The sequence below is a fragment of the Parasteatoda tepidariorum genome, chromosome 9, assembly GCF_982258835.1.
Source record: "Parasteatoda tepidariorum strain Cologne lab strain chromosome 9, Ptep-v5.0, whole genome shotgun sequence".
NCBI classification, from domain to species: domain Eukaryota; kingdom Metazoa; phylum Arthropoda; class Arachnida; order Araneae; family Theridiidae; genus Parasteatoda; species Parasteatoda tepidariorum.
The window spans coordinates 78,672,527-78,694,398 of NC_141763.1; the positions used below are offsets into that span (position 1 = coordinate 78,672,527).

Sequence of the window (21,872 nt, forward strand, 5' to 3'; positions counted from 1 at the left end):
AAGATATATAGTAAAGAAAATTAAGCAGTAGAAACTTTCGTAGAAAACGAATAGGCATTAATTATAATTAAATAAGCAATAATTATTAAAATATTAAAAATAATAATTGATATAAATAAAATAATTGTTACCACGTGTACCAAAACTTATTTGTTACAGTGAAAGTAATAAAAAATTAAGAAATGATTTAAAATGAGTACTTTTTACTCCTCTAAGTTGGCAGTATTCGCGTCCATACGAATAAAATAACAGCAGAAACATGAAATATACTTTACTAGGAGGCTTCGCCCCCTGATCGCTGGCGCTCACCAACCCCCGGAACTGCTTTCACAGTTCATTTCGGATTGCTTCGCAATCCAATGCTCGCTTTGCTCGCTCATTGGATACGTTCTTAACGTCTAGTTTTTGTATACTTTTTTAAATACTGAAGTTCCGAAAACTTTTCACTGTAGAAAATTCTGAACCTGTACATTTCAATATTAATTTGAAATTGCAAACAGTTCACATATTTTTCTTAATCACACTATTCTAAATTTCAGTTGTTGAGAAAAGTGACTGTTGTAAGTTTTGTTTTAAAGTCTTTCCCAACAGAGGGCTAAAGCCATGTGTTGTAAAACTATATGAAATAGTAGTCTGCCAATGAACGCCGGATGTAAAGCATCGGCTTTGATGAAGATAATTTTGTATTTTTAATTCTCTGAAGGGCGCCACCTTAATAATATGGAATTTGTAAAATAAATGTATATATTTTTGATTGTTGATGAAGCCCATCATTTTGTGTTTTCATCAGTGTTCAGAAGCAGAACAACTATAAGTTTTTATTTTATCACAAAAAAATAAAATGTATGAAAAACAAAGAAAAGAGTAAGAAAATGAGTATAGTCATAGAAAAAGTTAAAATTATAATATAGTATTTGTCAGTTAAAATAAAACTTTTTGTTTAAGTCTTTGCTAACAATTCAAATTTCTCCGAGGCAATTCTAAAGTATAAATTACGGTAGAATTGTTAAGTTGAAACACAATATTTTTAGTTTTGATGTCAACAATACAATTCAATTTTTCACAAAAAAGATTGTTTCCATTGTTAAGTTCATGTCAACAATTCAAATTTTTCTGAGGCAACTCTTAGCCTCTAAATATTATTTTTTTTATGTACATATTTCTAAATGTCAGTATTCAACCACAAAACAACTTAAAGTCCTCAAATTTAGCATGAAGTTGTAAAATGTAATTAAAGAGGGTCATAGCAATAATGAAAGTAGAAGTAAAGTTAGTACTGTGAAATTAAAACAATATTTTTAATCAATGGGCCAAGTTCTTCAAGAAGCAGTTGTAGAAGTAGGTTGTTTATTTAAAACTTTTTATACAATTTCTTTAAGAACACAATTGTTAATTTGGGCATTTGGCGATACAACACTTTTAGAATTGAAGGATTTGTTACGTCAAGCACTCAGGTATCATAATTTTGATCTAGTTGCTCTTCTATGTCATTTTGATTTATGTTGCTAAGTTAACTTTCAAAAAATTCTATGGCTGGCAACAGCATTTTTATTTTTTAAGTTGTTTATTTTTATTTCTTTTAGAATTCGTTATTTTTTTAGCGAAATGTTTTTTAACCTAACAGAATTCTTTGCCGACTGTTTTTTCTATGAATGAAGAAAATAAAGTAAATATTTAACTGTTGTGAAAAGAATCTTATTTAGTTGTACAAAGTACTTCAGTCAAAATTTGGGAGCCACGTAAGAGAATTATATATATTGGATCAGAAACACATCATTAAAAGGCAGAATGCTTTGGTGTTTTCAAAACAAAGCAAACGTTGCCACCGGCGGAAAAGAAATACAGTCAAAATCTGGGAGCCACGTAAGAGAACTATATATAATAGATGCTTGACTGATTTCTTGGCCAAGAAGGAACAACTATTGCCCAAGCATCTCGTTGATCCATCTCTCAGCACTCATTTAAATTGCTGGTTCGAAACCAATTCCGGAACATGTTCTCAGAGAATGTCCGTAAAAGCAATATACACAAAACCTGGTTCAACCATATTTTAACAATCCCAAATCAGCCCAGGTTTAAGGCAGTTGCTCTCTTTAGACTTGTAACGGGCCATGACTGTCTGGCCAAACACCTTTTTAGTGTAAACATTTTTGACTGCCCTAAATGCAAGCTCTGTCGCCTTGGAGAGGACATGGACCTTCCCCATATTTCCTGCGCTCACCTCATTACTCTGTGTGGACGATACTGGGAGGCTAGGGCCCGTACGGGCTAAGCATGTCACTATGCATTCTATTCTATTTATCTTTTTTTGCCTTGTTTTTCTTGTTATTTTATCCTTTTTGTTCTTTTAAATTGGCCTGCCTTTGGAAATAAAAAAAGAACTTTATGCTTGAAATATCTGCATTGTTTAAAAGTGTTGTGGAAAGATTCACATTGCTTCGCTATAACGTAAAAATAATCCACATTTGCGTATTCACTAATTAAGTTTTCGTTTGAATTTCTTACATGTTTCATGAATAGTGCAGAAACATTTCAAATGTTGCAACATGGAAAAATTGTGCTGCCATCTATTAATTAAAAATCTGAACAATCTATCAAAGATCAAACACAAAACAAAGCTATCCGTATATCAAGAAAAATACAATTAAATTTTGTTTCGCTTACAAAAATCAGCTCACAACTAAATAAATACGTCTGATCTCACGCCCTTTTTATGTTATTTTGCATCTGCTACATTAAGTTATAGAAAGTTCAACAATATAATAGTTACTATGTGATTTTTTACATAATTTTATGATCTCAATTTCAGTAATAAAACTCTCTTCATACTTAGCTTGGACTGAAGCAGTAATAGTTTCATCACTTTCAAGAATAACTTCAGGTGCTTTAAGATCCACAGTAAAAGTTGGCAAAACTACAAAAAAAAAAATAATAATAGTTGATAAAGGTTCCAATAACACTGATGTTTATTATTACAAATGGCATATCTCCAAAATTTCTTATATCTCTCAAAAGTTGGAGTAAAAAAAATAGTTAAGGGGGTGAAATAGGAAAAAAATATAATGATAGTAACTAAAAGCTTACCATATTCCTGCAACTCAAAATGCACAGTGGAATTTTGTTGCAACTAAAATAAAAATAAAAAAAACAATTTCACGTATATCCCATAAGTTTAAAAAAACTCTATATTAAATAGCTTAAAGTATGGAAAAGCTTGTAAGTCAAAGTAATTGGTTTAGTTCGGAAAAATTTTTCTTGCTATTTTCATTGCACTTTGCTTAACAACTCAAGAGAAATATAAAATAACATTACCAATAGTACTTAATAATTAGTTTTTTTGTGATAATGAAATAACTTGATTATAAAACTGTTTTCTAGCTAATTATGAAATGAAGAGAAATGTCAGATTTTAATTTGTATGAAACATTATAAATAATTTTCGATTAATTGAAATAATACACATTAAATTTAATTCATTGTTGGTATTCGACTTGAAAAATATCAGCGAAAGAAACAAAATACTTTACCACTCATAACGGCGAAAAAAATTCTGGTTAAATTGCCATTTTCGTATGTTAATGACTTTTCTAATTAAAAAAAACATAATTCTTGTAATCGAACCTAAATATACGATATAAAAACCATTCAATGGATAATTTTTACGTTCGTATGGTAATGATTTACCGGAAATTCAGGTTTTCAAAATTATAGTTCTTATTACCGAAAATTATAGTTCTTAGTACCATTTAGCGAAAATGCGAAAATGATAAAATTTCGAAATTTTACCACATTTACTACCAGCATGGCAATAACAACATATTTTTTTGTTCATTTTACCATAAGTAATTAACAAAGTGCTTCGGTAAAAATTATTGTACTTTTTGGTGTTTCCATAAAGTCATTTTCTAGTAGTTTCAAACGTACCATTTTTCTCAATGCAAAATTTCCGTAATTGTGGTTTGTGAAACTGCTCCCATTCTATTTGTTTATTGGTCTTAATACGAAATAAATATATTTATTGTAGAAATTTATCTAAAAGCTAAACTTTTAGAGTAAATTTTTATTCAATGCATTCTTACTTTGCAAAATATTTATGATATTAGGAGAATCATTTAAGCAATTGGGTACTTGCACTTCACGAAGAAGAAGATCATGGATACTCACACTTGTGGCCTATGACATCAGCGTCAGCTAATCATTTATAAGCAAAATGGCGTGTTAAAGTTGTGCTAAGTTTCTTCACATAAGTTAGAATGTTAATAACGTGAAATTAATTAAATACAGCACGTATTGAACATCGAATTTATTGAAATATAATTCTTCCTCGTCTACGTCTTTTACTTAGATTTATTATTTGTTTATGTATTTTATTGTTACCGTGATATAGTTTTGTTTTGCAATCCTGGCGACATCGATGCACAGTTAGTTTGTTTATATTCTACATGTTTTCGTGCCTGTCTTTGTGTTAAGTAAGAAACATATAGTGAAAAAATTGAAAACCTTGTGAATGAATCTTTGTGTAACAAATGTCACTTAAGAGAATTGATACTTGATTGGCTTAGCTTACTCGAAATAGAATGGAAAGAACATTTGCTAACGTAAACAAATGCCACGTTTCGACAACCAATCAAGATCGAGATACTCTCACTACGTCACTTGTCACTACGTCATATCCTATTGCATTAATGTTATAAATATTCAAAGACGAAATAATCTGTGAAATGCAATTGAAATAACATTGGATCTGAAATTTTGCCGAACTGACCTGTAAAATGTTCTAAGTGTGGAGTGCAGATTGATTCTAAAAGTGGTTACTTGATAAAAGGAGGGCTTAAGACAAATTTCTGATGCATATGCCAAATTATATATCAAAATATGCTTCTTTTTTTTGCACGAGTAAATAATAACATACTAGTAAAAGTTTTTAAAATAAGAAATAAACATGCATGCATTGGAATTAAGGAATGGCGCTATTGATAAATTTTTAGGGTGCAACTAAAACAAAAATACACGTAAAGCATTTATCATTCATCCATATTTATAAAAATTACATCTATAGCACCATTTTTAAAAACTAAACAAGTATAAAAAATGCTCACCTCATGGCCATAATTGACAGTAGCAGCCCACTCACCCAAAACAGGAAAAGTTGGAAATTTATAAATATGAGATATGAATACTTTCTGTGATCTTCTAGATTTTCTGTCAAAGAATGTTTCTTCTACAACAACATTTTGTGGATTCTAAAACATTAATAAAAGAGAAATTTTTAAAAAAATTTCTGCATTTTTATTAGAAATTGAATTTACATGGTCTAAAGTAATCACTGCCAGGAATCAGTTGCCATTCAAAAAACCATAAGCAAGAAGAGGAAATGCATAAATTTCCTCCCATATAAGTTCCAAACAGTCCAAAATGTGTTTAGATGAAGCCTGGTGTTTGTGGCACAAAGGTATGTTTTTAAACCCTCAGAAAAACGTAAACTCCTTAAGTGGCCACTGGCGAGGCTCGAGACGGTCGTACAGATTTTCCTATTACAAGAAAGGGTCAAGGCCTGGTCTACTACCCTGAGGAGGGGAGAAGTGCAGCTTCTGTTAGTCCTAAGACCGGAGCACCAATAGGTAGAAGACTGTCTTAGCTTCTTAACCTAAGGACGGATACCTGGATACATTACTGCCCTATATATATTTTTTTAAATCTTTGTCAAAAGCGTACATACATTAGGGATCTTAAACTAGTATTTTAGCGAGGAAGAAACAAAAGTGCTATCCAAATCTGATGAATCACTAGTGAAGAAGGTGGGCAAAAAATCTAAAACCAATCTATCGGCATCCTGAAAACTTAGAAGTGGTTTTCATAGCTATCCTTCAAGTCCTCTCAATATATCCACCGGCAATTAAATAGACATTTTTTTTCGCTTTTCTCACTACCAATTTGTTAAATTTTGAAGGGTTTTTTTCTTTTTTTTTTTTGCACGAACATTGTTTTCAACCTCTACCAAGCGTATTTTTTAACTTCAATTTTGATAATAGTCAGTAATTTTAAAGCAGAAACAAGCTCAATTCAACAACAACAAAATTTATAGCAATTGTTTTTTGACTGCTTTGGTAATGTCGCAATATGAATTAGCAAAGTTATCTCCACCAGAAAAGAAGATAACCAATTCCTAAATCGGAAAAAAAAGAGAGAAACGTGACTTGAAATAAGGTGATTTTGCGGGGTTTTTTTTTCAAATATCTCACAAACAACACTCTATATTGACAAAATGAAAATACAAAAGTTAGAGATGCGTAAATGCCGTATATAATGAGTAGAAATGTGACATGTATTTTGTTTTTAAAATGCTTACTTCATTATGAAAGTTAACCTAAATTGTCAACTTTTTAAATAAATTTAATTTTTTGCTGAAATTAGTGCTAGAATAAAGTACAGATGACAGAATGAATGACAAATGCTAAATTAATGCTAGACTGAACGGCAGATTACTTTATAAAGAAAGAGGCTTTCATTTTTAAATTTTGAAACGACCAGTCGGGTCGTGTTACATTAATATAGTGAAATCCCAATCATCCCAATTACGATACAATTATCCAAACGTTTGCTATAACAGGAGATTGCGTACAAAATGATTGTAAATATTTTTATATAACTATTTTGACATCATTTTAATGTGATTCTAAAAAAAGATATAGAAAACTGCAAGAATGGTTGGTTATTATACATGATTTTTCTTAATTATTTGAAATGGTGATTTCTAACAGCCTGCAAAATCACGTAAATACCACAGGTTTTAACTTGCAAATAAACTCCCCAAGAAGCTATGGATTTCACAAAAGTTGAGAATAAAGTTTGTAGACAAAATATGCATCCTACCAAAAAATGGATCCTAAAATGATTTTTAACTTTGGAACAAAGTTCAGATCTTAAATAATTTAAAAATAAATAAACCTAAATTAAGTTATGAAACTTAAAAAACCAAAAAGTTTATGACAAACCTGCGCAAGTCGTTTTCATAAAAAGACTGTTCAAATATGGTCTATGTTTTTAAATGTCTTACATAAGATATGTTGTTAATAAATAGTTATTCGTATTGTTTAATAACACGGTATTGTTTAACAACACATTTTTACTATAATATTACATGCAATAAACTGTGATACTACGTCCTTGAGTCAAGATTTCAAAATGATCTTATCGGAATGAGATTTTTCTCAATTTAAGGTGACGATGTGCTTGGTGTTCATAATAGATAAAATGAAAAATTCAATCAATTATTTAAACCATGTAAAATACACGTCCTTGAGTCAAGATTTTAAAATGATCTTATCGGAATGAGATTTTTCTCAATTTTTACTGTAAAGATGTGCTTTGTGTTCATAATGGATAAACTGAAAAATTCAATCAATTACTTAAACCATGTAAAATACATTAAAAATTGCAATTGGTGGTTTGCAAAAATACTCTGAAATACTTACTCTGATTTGCAACTTAAAAGGTTTGTTTGATGGCAATGCATCCTCATTAAGGGGAATGATTCGAATGTGTGCTAGAAGCAAACAAGTAAATAAGTAAATTTTTAAATAAAAAAAACATAGATTAACTTTACACTTTGTGTATTTCTTATTTTCACACAACATTCAAGTTATTAAATTAAAATACCAAAACTCTTCTATCAATGAGCACGGTCGAACTACCAGAATGTGGTAAAAGTTAGGGTGCCTTTGGCTCCATGGGAACACCAAAAAGCACGATAATTTTTATAGAAGCACTTTGGTAATGACTTTTGTTAAAATTAGCAGTAATATATGGTATTTTTTACAGTTTTGTAAATTTACTATTAGTGGTAAAAAAAAGCTATAAAATTGTAAACCAGAATCACCGGTAAACTGTTACCATACGCACGGAAAATTAACAGATGTATGGTTTAAACACTGCATATTTTGGTTTTATTGCCAGAATTATGAGTTTTTTACGAGAAATGTTATTACCATACAAGTACGGTAATTTTACCGTTTTACCGCTTCGTGTGGATTGTTGTTATCGGATGGTGTAATACGAATACAATTAAATATAATTAAGCGGCAAATATATATTTATTGCTGTTAAATGTTCAGGTAACGATAACTATTGCTTTTAAGCTATATTTTTATAAATTATAGTTCATTTCTACTGATATAAAAAAAGTGAAGCTTTCTTAATAATTTTAGTCAATACAAAACAATTTTACGTATTTCAAATATAATAAACTGTCTCTCAACCCTATGTGTTACAAAATTCAATTGGATACTTGCAAGTGACATCATCGTAGGTAAATCGTGACATTTGTCTGTGCAGAAGCCAATAAGCTTTGTCACACACGCGTGACGTCACTTACAGTTATCCAATTAAATCTGATTTAAATCACATGGTTAGGCTAGCTTCACTTCTCGAGTTGCAAGTATCCAATCCTATGAATGGGAATTTCATACTGTAAGAAACAGTAAAATGATATAAAATTAAAGTAAAGGAAAAATCAATAGGTAAGAAAAATAACGCTGTATTTACTTATTTTCTCAGAAAAAAATCAGCATCACTTAATGCATTTCTGAATCAAAGTATTTCCCTTTTGTTGAAATCAGGTAGATAAAACAAAATTGAATAGTTAAGCGGAAAAACAAGCTAAAGGATTTTTTTTAATATATTTAAAAAATAAGTGTCTATGCATACTGTAAAAAACGTTTCTCAAAATAGAGAAAAGTGTGTCACAGCTCCGAAACAAATATAGTCGAATTTGAAAACTCTAGCACTCATTATTGAGTACAGTGACATGTTCGAAACAGTATATACTTATTTCTGAAACCATGCCTATTCTCGTTTAAGCAACAAACTCAAAATAAGTATATGATGCATATCTTTTGAGATTATACATTTTGTTCAAAAATGAGAATATGCTTTTACCTCAAAAATGAGAATATGCATTTTCCTCAAAAATGAGAATATGTATTTTGCTCGAAAAAGAATATATGCATTTTGCTCAAAAATGAGAATATGTATTATTTTGCTCAACAAAGAATATATGTACTTTGCTCAAAAATAAAAATATGTATTTTGCTCAAAGAAGAATATATGCATCTTGCTCAAAAATGAGAATATGTATTTTGTTCAACAAAGAATATGTGCATTTTGCTCAAAAATGAAAATGCGTATTCTGCGCAAAAAAGGATATATGCATTTTGCTCAAAAGTGAGAATATGTATTTTGCTCAAAAAAGAATATATGCATTTCGCTCAAAAGGCGTAAATGTTCATGAATATGTATATGCTATGTACTCAATAATGGGTTCAATCATGGGGTTGGTCATTAATGGTAAATGTTCATGAATATGTATATGCTATATACTCAATCATGGGGTTTCAAATTTGACTGTATTTGAATCAAAGCTATTTTAACACATATTTGTTCAATTTTCAGAAACCCTTTAATATCATCAGCAGAACACCGGAAAGCTGTTTAAAAGGAATATTTGTCTTTGTAAACCCACTTATTTAAAGACTTGCGATGAAATAATATTCTATACTTATAACCAAAATATTTATATTAAATTTAAAAAAGCACTTAATTTTTGTAAAATACATTCTGTAGCATGAAAAATGACTTATTTTAAAATATTCACAAACATTTTCTTCCATTGAATTATTCATTTTTCTCTGTAAAAAAATTCTTTTCTTAGTTCAGTTATGGTTTTTAAATCTTTATCATAAACTTGCTACTTTAAATAATCCCGAAATTTTACTCGTATTATGGTATCTAATAGTATATTCAAATTTAAAATCATCAATGCAGTTGTTTAAAAAAAATTTGATTCATTTACAAATAAATCAAATAGAAAGTTGATAAAAAAATGCAATCTTTAAAATTGTGACTAATATATATACCTTTTTTAATAAACATCAACAAACAAGGAAAATATGCACAAATAAAAAGCATATCTTAAGGACTTCTCTGACACTTATTTATAAATGCTTATACGGAAAAACAAAATTCTGGTAAAATTACAGTACTGTGTGGTAATGAGATTTCTCTTTAAAAAGAAATCATAATTCTAGTAATAAAATAAAAATGCTTGGTATTTAATTTATTTTTTTGGTAGATTTTCCGATCATAAGGTAACGGTTTACCAGAAATTTTGTTCTTCAAAATTATAGTTATTATTACCATGCATTTAGTAAAAAATACAAAACTGGAAAGCAAATTTAACCTAATAAATAGTTTTTATGCCATGCTCTAAAGTATCATGAGAAAATTACCAAATTTTATCTCATGTTATAAAACTATATTTTTCTGTTAATTTTGCCGAAATCATTACCAAAGCTTCTTGGTAAAAATTACACAGATTTTTGGTTTTCCAATAGCGTTAATTTTACTATATTCACACATTAGGCATGGTTAATTTTATAATATTCACTATTAATAACAAATTTTGTTCAACCGTTCATAGTTATTATACTTGATAAAAGTTATTATAAATACCTTTCAGTTTATTGAATAAAATAACGAGTTTAATTACTTTAGTTCCACTTTTACTATAATTAACCTCTATAATTATTTGTCAGATTTCAATAATGTTTTTTTTCTGATAATGTGCGATTTTTTAATTTATTTTGATATTTTGCAATTTTTATAATTTTCTCAAAAAATTTAAAAAATTCTAAATTCATGGCTGTCATTACGCCACTTTCTACTAATTTTACTATTTATTTATGAAAATATTTTATAAATCTATTTTTAATACAAATTTTCAATTTTCAAAATATTAAATTCCAATTTTATGTACATATTTTAATATTAGACGGAAATTTTTTTCTTAAATAAACTAATCAGAATTTAATTATTTATATATACCTGTTTTTTGCTTTGGAGTATATATTGGTTTGTCGGTCTGAATGAATACATATCCAGCTTTATTAGTTATTGGAATCTGGATTTCTTTCTGAAACTGTTGACTGTTAACTATAAGGCTGACATATTTCTCAGATGTAGGATTCGTTTTAAAGAAATCAGCAGGAAAAGCAGCAGGATTCAAATTTATTTTAAAAATTTCAGGTCTTCCTAAAAAAAAATTAAATAAAAATAAATTAGTCAAACGTTTAAAGACTATTTTATTTTCGTTCACAAATAAACTTACGATTACAAATAATGGGAGAAAATACTTTAGATTCATTAAAGCTCTTTATTGCATTAAAATTAACTGCAGTAGCAATAAAGTGTAAAAACAGTTATTTGAAGTATTTTTTTACCCACAATATTTTTAATCTAAGGAGTTTTTCAAAATGGTTACTCACCCACCAAAATTATAGCAGTGATAGAATTCGATACATGGATATCTCTAGTTGCTGTATTTGTGACAGACCGGGAGAGCTGGATTAAGGTCACCGGGTTTTAAACATTAGTCATGCGAGCTGTATTAAGATCAAGCCGTAGTCACTCCTGTGTTGCCTTTAGCAGTCGGGTGTATGCAGGTTGACGTTGTGGTGTGTGATCGAGACGAGACTGAGTAGCAACAGTGCGAGGAGGTGGATAATATCGCAGTCACAAGTAGCAAGTCAACTGTTCAATGTGGACCATCTAACGAAGTAGGCGTGTTCAGATCGAAGTGGGCGTTACTGCCAAAATAGGCATGTTCACATCACGTCCGGGTCACCAATGTGGGGAATGAATTGTTATCGACTAAGTCAACTGTCATCTATGAAAAGGTACCCCGACATAAGTCGAGTTAACATGTCTTATATTAGTGAATTGTAGTTGTAATTTTGTAGTGGTAGATACGCTACACATACAATATTTAGTTCTAAGACACCTAAACCAAAAATATTAATTAATATGACAAAGTGATAGTAACTAAGGGAACGGGGGCCAGTGTGGATATTTTTACAAATTTATCAAAACACCATACTTAATATAATTTTTGACTCATGAAAATAATTCATAACAAAAATTTGGAAGCTTACCTGCATTCTGGTTTATATCCGGAATCAGAAAAATGTCTAGTTTTTCATAATATTTTGTTTTAAAAAAAAAGTTGTTTTTGTCCATCCCATAACACGGGGTTAGTATGAACAAGCTATGGGCCAGTGTTGAACAAACTTGATAGCTTGTTGCGTAGTCATCTATTACAACTCAGGTATGTCCAAAGCCAAAATTAAATTGGTTGTAATTTAAGCCTTCTTTTCGACGAAATATTGAGACATTTTGATTAAATTACTAATTTGTAGTAGAGCATTTCACTATGCAAGCTCAGACATTTAGGATACAAATCATTAATCATTTGTAAATCATTATTCAATTTGATTTGCTAGAGAAATGTTTTTAAAATATGTCATTTATTTTATCAAAAGATCTGGTTTATAAAATGTTTTATGAGATGCAATTCTAGTTGTCCTACTATGGAATTTAGAGAACTATTTCTTCTCCTCAAAACTGTTCCGTTCGTTACCGGATCGCGCGATATCGCGTTATAAAATTCTTTCCCACAGATTGTGTTGATAAATCACATTCAGTGGTAGCAAGATGCATCTTATCATCCAACTATTTCTGCAAAAATTATATTTTCTCGTGACAGCAACAGATCAATAATGTGACAATAACATAATATGACTTCGGGTTTATCCTTATATTACTGTACCCTCTAGTCTAAGGAGCAATCTGAAATTAACCCCAACCTATTAATATTTCTTTCTCATTCATTTCTTGATCCTCCCCAATTGCAAATTGACTCTTTATTTGAATTCGTATTTTAAAAAATAATTCAATTTATAGCAAATTTGTATCTTGATTTGAAAATTTTTTACAGGAAAAATTCAATTATAATTTTTTCAATTATTTTACACCTTCGTAAATTTCTGGGACTGAACCTGTCTAAATGATTCGGTGTTAAAAATTTTAATGACATCATTATTGTGCTAACTGGATCAAAATTAAAAATTTTAGCTTAACTTGCTCAGCTGCATTTTTTATTTCTTTCTTTCTTTCTTTATTTTATTTTTTTTTACTTTTAAAGCATTGAGAAATAAAATCAGTTCTCTACATAATTTAAAACCAATCAGACGTGATAGCCTAAATAATGCCAAACAGTGTAAATATTCATGATTAGTTTATATGTGAAAATGAAATTAAAAGGATGAAAATCTTATTTAGAATTTTCTTTTTCGACAGTTAAGTTTGAATGGGAGAGGAAGGGAATCTTGAAAGTATATACAGTGCACTGCCGATTATCCGGGTTAATCACCGGGACAGGTCGCACGGACAATCGAAAAACACGGATAATCCGAAAACTCCTTTTATTAAAGAAAAATTCAATATCAGTACAAAAAATTACTGACATTTGCATGCATAACATCAAACTAGAAATTTTTCTTATTAAAAAATGTGTAATGCGTCTTCGCCATATATCGATACACATATTTTACGAACAGCAGTAATGTCACTGTAATCAAATCCTCCCATATAATCTAATAAAGTTTCCACAGAGCAGCAGAATGAGAAATTGTATTTCCCTCATTTACTACATCTTCTGCATCAGTTACTATCATCACTATTTATTTAACAACATAACGATGTCTTCATCAGTCAAATACTGGAAGCCAGGCTCACGTGCATCACTTTGAAACCAATCTTCTAAATTTTCTTCATCAAGAATTTCGAAACCTTCGATTTCTTTTGTTTGTTCGAGAATACTGTTATCATATTTTTCTTGAACATCTGAAGAGGATTGTTCATCAAGCGGTATGATTTTTCTCCAAGATCGTGATAAAGTAGACGATTTTACCTTTGACCTTGCTGCTGATATTCCATATACTGCAATCCAATAACGAATATTGCTTCCAAAAATTTGGTAGTGTTATAACTTCATGAATCAAATATTTTTAATCTTGAAAATGTTTCTCTTTATATTTTTTGTGTGACTCCGGAATGAGCACGGATAATCCGCAAACCGGATAATCCGCGCACGGATAATCGAGAGTGTACTGTATTAAAAAATTTTGTGATCTCCTTGCGGCGATCACAGGCTACCCATTGGTAAAATGGTTGTCGTCTAATTTTTTTTTAAGCAGCTTTATTGTGTTTTCATCTTGGACATCTTTAACTGTTGATTCTGAACTGCTCGGTACATAATTTTGCAGACATATTTGAATGCACCTCACACATATTCTGTGCAAATTCTTTTGATGATTGAACAGGCATGGAACCAGCCAATCGAGATCAATATTAACATTTTCGGATTGGTACAATGGTGTTCGAAGAAGATTGTAAGCTTCATCATACACCCGTTTCAGATTCACAAGCTCATATATGAAATGGGATTTGAAAACTAGGCTTTATTTCCATTTTACATGAATAGTGAATAAATCATTTGTATTGTGTGGAAGACAGTTTACGGTCTTATGCAAGTCATTGGGTACGTTGAAAATGGATCCTTTTATCCCTAATTGGTGATCAACACCCAGTTCTCGTATTTGCATGAAAGGAGTTCAGAGAACCACCATTCGCTCTTCGGTAGGGTTCAATACTGTCAACCATTTTGGTACTTTTTTGAGGAACGGGCTTCATGCTTGCTTTTACAAACGGAATCCTTTCGTTTTTCCGTTTTTGTGTAACGCTTAAGGTATTCCCGTCTACGGTCTTTGGCTTTTTCAGCCTAGGTAAGTTTAGCAGCAATGATCGCCATAGCAACGCATGCAATGACGACACATGCGCTCTGTTTACTAATACTCTTGATCACAAGTGAAAAGTGTGATGACGTCCAAATAAGATGCGCACGCCATCAAACAAGTCTCATTTTGCCAATAGGTAATAAATAATTGTTAAGTTTGCCTTTGGCAAAGAATTTCTCAGATTGGCAGCGGATACTTTTGATATTTGGCTAAATTACTGGCTAATAATTTGAAGTCCTTAGAGCCGGCCTTATATATAGATACATAGCATTACATCTATGGTTGATTGCATATATATATATATATATATATATATATATATATATATATATATATATATATATATATATATATATATATATATATATATATATATATATATATATATATATATATATTTGTCATTTTATAATCATCTTATAATTACAAGAATATTAATACAGTAATTACATTGCCTACCCTTTTCCATGAACTAATGCTTTTGTTTTAAAAGTCCAATTTATAATGTAACAAAAACATTGTTATACCTGGCCAAACTTCCAAAACAGTTTGTGTTATATTTTTTATCTTCCCTGGAAAATCTTGGATGTAAACATTGACCAAGGCTCCATCTTTGCCTTCAACTGCAATAGCAATTGTTTCATCAGAATCCAATCGAAGAGTACTAGGAGTTGTCAAATAGAATGTCCTAAAAATAATTTCAAACATTAATCGCATTCGTCGGATAAAAAAAATTTGGGGATATTCATTGCTCATTTTAAGTTACTATAAGTTACTAAATTAGTTTATTAAAAATACATAGATTAATGAAAAAGTTTAAGAATCAATCTGCTTTTAAAACTTAAGTTTAAAAATTATAGTTCTTATTACCACTCATTTAGGGAAAAAAACTGAAAAGTAAATTCAACCAAAAAAATAGATTTCATATCATGCTCTAAAGCATTGGTCCCCAAACCACGGCTCCGTAAATCAAATGGTACTGAGTTGCTTAAAGAACATAAAATTATTTCCATTTTATATAGTGTGGTGCATTCCTCTCGAGTTTGCCTAAGGAACATTTAATTATTTCCACTTTATTTACTATGGTGCAATCCTCTCGAGTTTTCCTAAGGAACATTAAATTATTTCCATATCATTTACTGTGGGGTATTCCTCTCGAGTTTGCCTAAAGAACTGGGTTACCTAAGGAACATTAAATTACTTCCATTTTATTTACTGTGGTGTTTTACTCCCGGGTTTGTACGACTTTCCATGGACAAGAGGATGACTGTGAGATTTTACATAAATCCGCACCAATATCCCGAAAGCAAATGTGTGCTACTTTGTAGCAATTTTTAAATACAATTACATTAAAATTATTAAATCAAAACCATTTACGTCCACTCTTCCCTCAGAGAGCCGCGGAAAAATTATCAAACATTGATCGGTTCTTAGAGATAAAAAGGCCGAAAAGCATTATTATCACGATAAAATTACCAAATTTTATCACATATTATAAAACTATATTTTATTGTAATATTTTACCAAAATCTTTACAAAAGTGCTTCGGTAAAAATAAACGAGCTTTTTGGTAGTCCCGTAGAAGAAACTTGGTGAATTTGTCCGTATTCTAGACGTTGTGACCATGCGTTTTTTCATAGTGCCACAACTCTGTAACTACCAGGTACTTTATTTTATTTGTTTATTTACTTATTAATATTTTTTGACTTAGTTGTTTGCAGTATAATACCAGAGACGAAGAAGGAAAATCATTGCCGTCGAGTCAACAATGGTAGATTTTTGTGGTTTACCAGTCCATGTAGGGCTGGCAAGTTTTATTCTAAATATCCTACGTGGAGATGAACTAGCCCCGATAATTAGCTTAAGATTTAAATGTCTTCTGAGTCGGATCCAAAATTACAAATATCCGGGGAAGCACATTGATATCTCACGTATTCTATATATCTATACTCTAAAAAAATTGATTTAACGTTGAACAGTAACACGCTGTAAATTGATAATGCGTAACATTAAACCACAGTTCCATAAACGTTGAAATATAGCATTATGTAATCAAACTTAACAATACCACTTAGTATATATATTAATGCAACTTAGAACCATATAAAGGTTGCGGAAAACTTATATGATATTATGGTTCTATATGAGCCAAACTTTCTAAACTGTGTCACCAGAATTCCCATTGACAGTACAAAATAGGCATACAAATAAAATTTATATTAAATTTTTCCCTTCAAATCTTTTTTTCCTTTGGTGAAAACAGAAAAAAAAAACATATTGGAAAGTTTAACTGCGAAAAAAATTATTTGAAAGGAAGAAAAAAACTGTTTATAAACTCAATACAATTATAATTTCACTTTCAACAAGTTCATCTACTAGTATTTGAACCAGAACTTCACACTTCGTGGATAGAACATTTATTAATAGAGTAATAAGTTTAAAATAATAAAAATAAGTTTAGGATAAAAACCTGTGCTTTATTTTAATCTTTAAATCTTTTTTTTTTAAGTAAAAACTTAAAAACTCAACTAGAAAAAAAATTACTGGCAGTAAAGAAGAAAACTGTTTATAAACACAGTACAATTAGTTTTACATTCAAATAGTTCATTGGAAATATCAAGAAAAACTTAACTTTTTCACACTACGTAGATTGAGTATTCTTTGACGTTTGAAATTAAGATCTGTGCTTTTATTTAAATATTTTTTCTCTTAGTAAAAGCAGGAAAGAAAACATAATATTTAAGAAAATTCAACATGAAAAAAAATTCATGTGCAGTAAAGAAAAAAACTGTTAATAAACATGTTTCACATTCAAATAGTTCATAGCAGATATCAAGACAAAACGTAAGTATCTCACACTACGTAGATTGAAAATTCATTGATAGTATGAAATAAGTTTAAAATTAAAATCTTTGTTTAATTTTTTATCTTTAAATATTTTATATATTTTATCTTAGTAAAAGCAGAAACAAAACAATAAATTAGAAAATTTAAATGGGCAAAACATCACACGCAGGGAAGAAAACTACATATAAACACAATGCAATTAGTTTCACATTCAAATAGTTCGTAGCAGATATCAAGACAAAACTTACGAATCTCACACTACGTAGATTGAATATTCATCGACGTTTAAAGTTAAGATCTCTGTTTAATTTTTAGCTTTGACTCTTTTTTTTCTCTCAGTAAAAGCAGAAAAAAAAGCATAAAATATACTAGAAAATTTTAATGGGCAAAAAATAACTTATAGTAAAGAAGAAAACTATACATAGAAAACAGAATACAATTAGTTTCGAATTCTTTGGAGATATCAAGACAAAAACTTACTGCGCTTTGAGACAAGGTATAATCAATAGGCAAATTAGCACAATGAAAGATAATGAATTCATTGCGCCACAAGAAACCAATGAAGATCTTAAAAGTTAATGCATATGATTAAGGATGTTAAGTAGACTTCTGTTCCAAGAAATTCAAGTTCCGCTTACTTTCCATTGGTAGATCGTATAGATTTCCACTTCGTATTTTTCTAACCTTCAACCTCTGTCGAGATCTCCTATGCGATAAGTGGACGTCACTTGGAATTTACGTTATTGTTGGTATCTGTTTCGTATTTATCCGCTGGCAGTTCAGGTAAAGCGTTTAATTTTAAGAAAAATTGCTAAAAACGTGTATTACTGGGTTAAATAATTACTTAAATAGTTTATGTTAAGAGCATTGTTATTTAACGTACGTATATTATTTAAGTAATTATCTAATTGTGAAGAACTGAGAGAATTATCAAAAAGGATAATTTGGTGAAAATAATTTCCTGGTACTTTGGATTATAAAGTAGTTATTTTTTAACAATATAATTCTTAGTTTTTAACAATGTAAACTTTTCAGTTTTAATAAAATATTTTTTTTTCTTCAAATTTTCGTTTATTTTCAATTTACCTAAAAATTTTATTTGTGAACTTTTTTAGTTATTTACTATTATTTACATTGCTAATCAAGATTGTTAGGTAAAAATGCTTATTTAAATACTATTCATTTTAAGGAATTATAAATATCTACACAATGTAGTACATCAATATGTTTTTTAACTAATATAATCACCGTCTTATAGAATTTCTAATATTTATTTTATTTTCAATAACCAAAGCACAACATTACTGATTGTATAAACAAATCGGTAAGCAAATTATTGAATAAAATATGGAACAATTACCCAATGTTTTTACATCTTACAATAAAATAAAAAAAATAGATTTTTTCCTAATTCGTATTTTGAATCATTCAAATGCTTTTACAGTTCCATTTTAGTTTGAACTAAAAACATTCTAAGGTATTTAATAACGATTATACTTTTTTTTTTCTTTCTCTTATGCGTGGCAGAACATTTTCAGATTTGTTCAGGTAGTAATTCGCGTAAAACCAAAAACTTTAATATTTAATTCATAAACATAGTAACTAAAAGAAAAATCGGTACTTTTCCATTTCGTCAGAGCAGGTGATATAAAGTTGATTAATGTAAAATCAAAAAGTTCAAATTTTTCTTTCTTTCACTTTTTTCAATAAAAAAAAATTATAGCCGATAGCTATTTTCTTGAAAGATTAAGAAAATAGCTGAATTTACCTGCGCCAACGAGATAGAAAAGTACAGAAAAACCTAAAAAGGTAAAGAGAAATAAATCCCTAAACAATCATCTTCAAGGGGATTGCGATTCATTTCATTACTGAATCAAAAATATAATTTTCAATAAATAAAAAAAAAGTTTTTGTTATCCTGCTTGTGGATTGCATTAAAATAACTGTTCTTATGTACTAGAATATAAAATTAAGTATAATTTAATAAAATTGTTAAGTTTATATGAATAAAAAATGAACTTAATAATAAAAATGCATATTCGTATTGAATAACACCAGCTAATAAGGCCTTCAAAGATGACCAAGATGGCCTCGGGGCTCGCAGAGAGACAGACATCATCGAGATTATTGAACTTTTTGGTAGGGATTTTCAAACTAAGATGTCATTTTAAAGATCTTTAACAAATCGTTGGCAGTAAGATGGTTATCATGAAATTTATAGCATATCTCACGAAAACATCAGTTGTATTCACTCCCATATGAAGAGCATATTAAAAGAAATAATGACAATATAAAGAAAGTGGAAAAACGTGAAAATCATAACAACCGAAGAAATTACTGCGAAACTGACAAGAGATACATTAATTACTCTCAAAACAACCCGTTTTGTGTACAAAACATGGGTAACTTTAACGGCATCAGAGCTTTCTAAATGAATTTTTCTTTCGTTCTTATAAAAATGGATTATTATTTTTTATGTATATATAAATTTAGTTTAAACATAGTTGTTCTTTTTAAAATTATTTTTAGAAGCTAAAACAAATTTACTCTTATAATAAAGAATACGGAAAAATATCCTCTCCCGTTTTGGTTTTAAAATCATTTTTAGGCCTGTTAACAAAATCAAATTTAAGTCTCCAAGAGATCCTATAAGCTTTGATACGTGCAGGGGAATTAACCACAATCCTTGTCAGTGTGACATTGATTAAAATTTAAACTTAAAGTAATTCGATAGATATGCCCGTTATCGAGATTACGAAAAATAATAAATCGCTGCACATTGTTGGAATCTTGGGTATAAAATCAATTTTGACAATGCGAAAATTATTTCCACCCCAGGCACATCAGCTCCTGCCTTGGAGTCTTTTTTTATTCATATGAATGCTGATTCCCTTGTCAACGACATCAGTTACTCACCACCTTTCCATGGCACGTGGAAATGCACTTTACCCCGATTTGTCCCTTTCGGCCACTGTGAATTCTCTCTCTCTCGGCTACTGTGGTTTCTCTAGCTTTGTTTCACAACTTTATTTTTCCATTTTTCGTTGGAAACTTTACGTTTTATATTTCTAATCACTTTTCTTCTCATTCGATCACGTCTGGCGAGTCATGAAAATGGGAGCCTATTTTTGAGCGATTAAAACACGGCGACCGTTATTTCCTATTTATATATTTTTGAAGCGAATAAAGTCTTTAATCAGATAAATTTTAATCTATTGTCTTAAAACCAACTGAGTAACTTATATAGCTTATTTAAAAAAGTTCTGAAACTCTTTCTGGTTTGAATTCTCAGTAAACAAAATCTTTTAAGTTTTCAACAAGCAAAAACAAAATTAAGTTTGGATTTTGGTTACATTTCTGAATATTCTCACACATGCAGACATTACTTTTCCTGTTATTGACACCATTTTGTGTGGATCTCATCAAATAATAAAAGTCATCGCACTGCAAAGAACAATACTGAATTTATAGAATATCAAGAAACGAGCTGTGACATTATCTCTCGAAACAGAAAAATTATTAACAACAAACTTGATGCCAAATAAAAATAAAACTCTAAACATTGCTTAAGCTTCAGAATCAGTTACTTTAGCTTGAATTAAACATCAACCTTAAAAGAAGAATCATGTGTACACACTTTATTTAAAACATATCTCATGTAAATTTCTAAGTTAAGCAATTTATTTTCTTAGACCCAATTTTTATTCAGCAGATGCGCACCTAAATTCAGTTCCATTTCCTACTTAAAATAGTTATATTTTTTTGTATTATCGGACATTTCGAAAACAAAATTTAAAAAAAAAATGAATTAAAGATAAAACAAACACATTCGAACTACAAAATCGCTGATCAGGAGGAAAAAGTTCTATTGTTGTATGCCAAGTTGGCCTAGGTCACCCAATTCATACAGTTAAGGAAAAAGCTTAAAGAAATCCATTGCTGACCTGAGGCCCTGAAATCCGACATTTCCCTCCCCGAAACTAAAGTCAAAAGCAGAAGTACTGGGAGTTATGAACTTATCTCCAAGAAGCAAATGAAGGGAGGAGCTATGCTGGCTCAGAGAATAGAGCCCTCACCTCCAATCAGGTGACCCAGGTTCGAATTCCAGCAATGGCATGTCAATACTAATTCCACACCCACAGTGCTGAATCCGTATTGACAACAAAAACTTCCTCAGTGGTAATCCAATTATGGGTTAGAATCCCCTAGCTGCACGGGTAACAATGAGAGGATTTCATGGTTTTCTTCTCCGTGTAACGCAAATGCGGGTTAGTTCCATTACGAAGTACTCAAAGAATGTAAATTACTCCTAATACTTTATCCAGGACTTCCCCT

General features: G+C 29.9%; 1 protein-coding gene across 3 annotated transcripts in view; it reads right to left on the minus strand.

Annotated features, from left to right (window-relative positions):
• The window catches only part of LOC107446216 (A.superbus venom factor 1), a 91,791-nt gene extending 73,560 nt beyond the window's left edge, over nt 1-18,231 (minus strand). For all 3 annotated transcript variants that reach the window (XM_087152209.1, XM_087152211.1, XM_087152210.1), the window contains exons 1-7: nt 18,018-18,231; nt 15,218-15,378; nt 10,882-11,088; nt 7,476-7,546; nt 5,100-5,243; nt 3,085-3,127; nt 2,830-2,914 (exon numbers count right to left, since the gene is read on the minus strand). In XM_087152209.1, the coding sequence (XP_087008335.1) occupies nt 2,830-2,914; nt 3,085-3,127; nt 5,100-5,243; nt 7,476-7,546; nt 10,882-11,088; nt 15,218-15,378; nt 18,018-18,079 (773 nt within the window). In that variant the 5' untranslated portion in view covers nt 18,080-18,231. The remainder of the gene's footprint in view (nt 1-2,829; nt 2,915-3,084; nt 3,128-5,099; nt 5,244-7,475; nt 7,547-10,881; nt 11,089-15,217; nt 15,379-18,017) is intronic.
• Between the last annotated feature and the right edge of the window lie 3,641 nt (nt 18,232-21,872).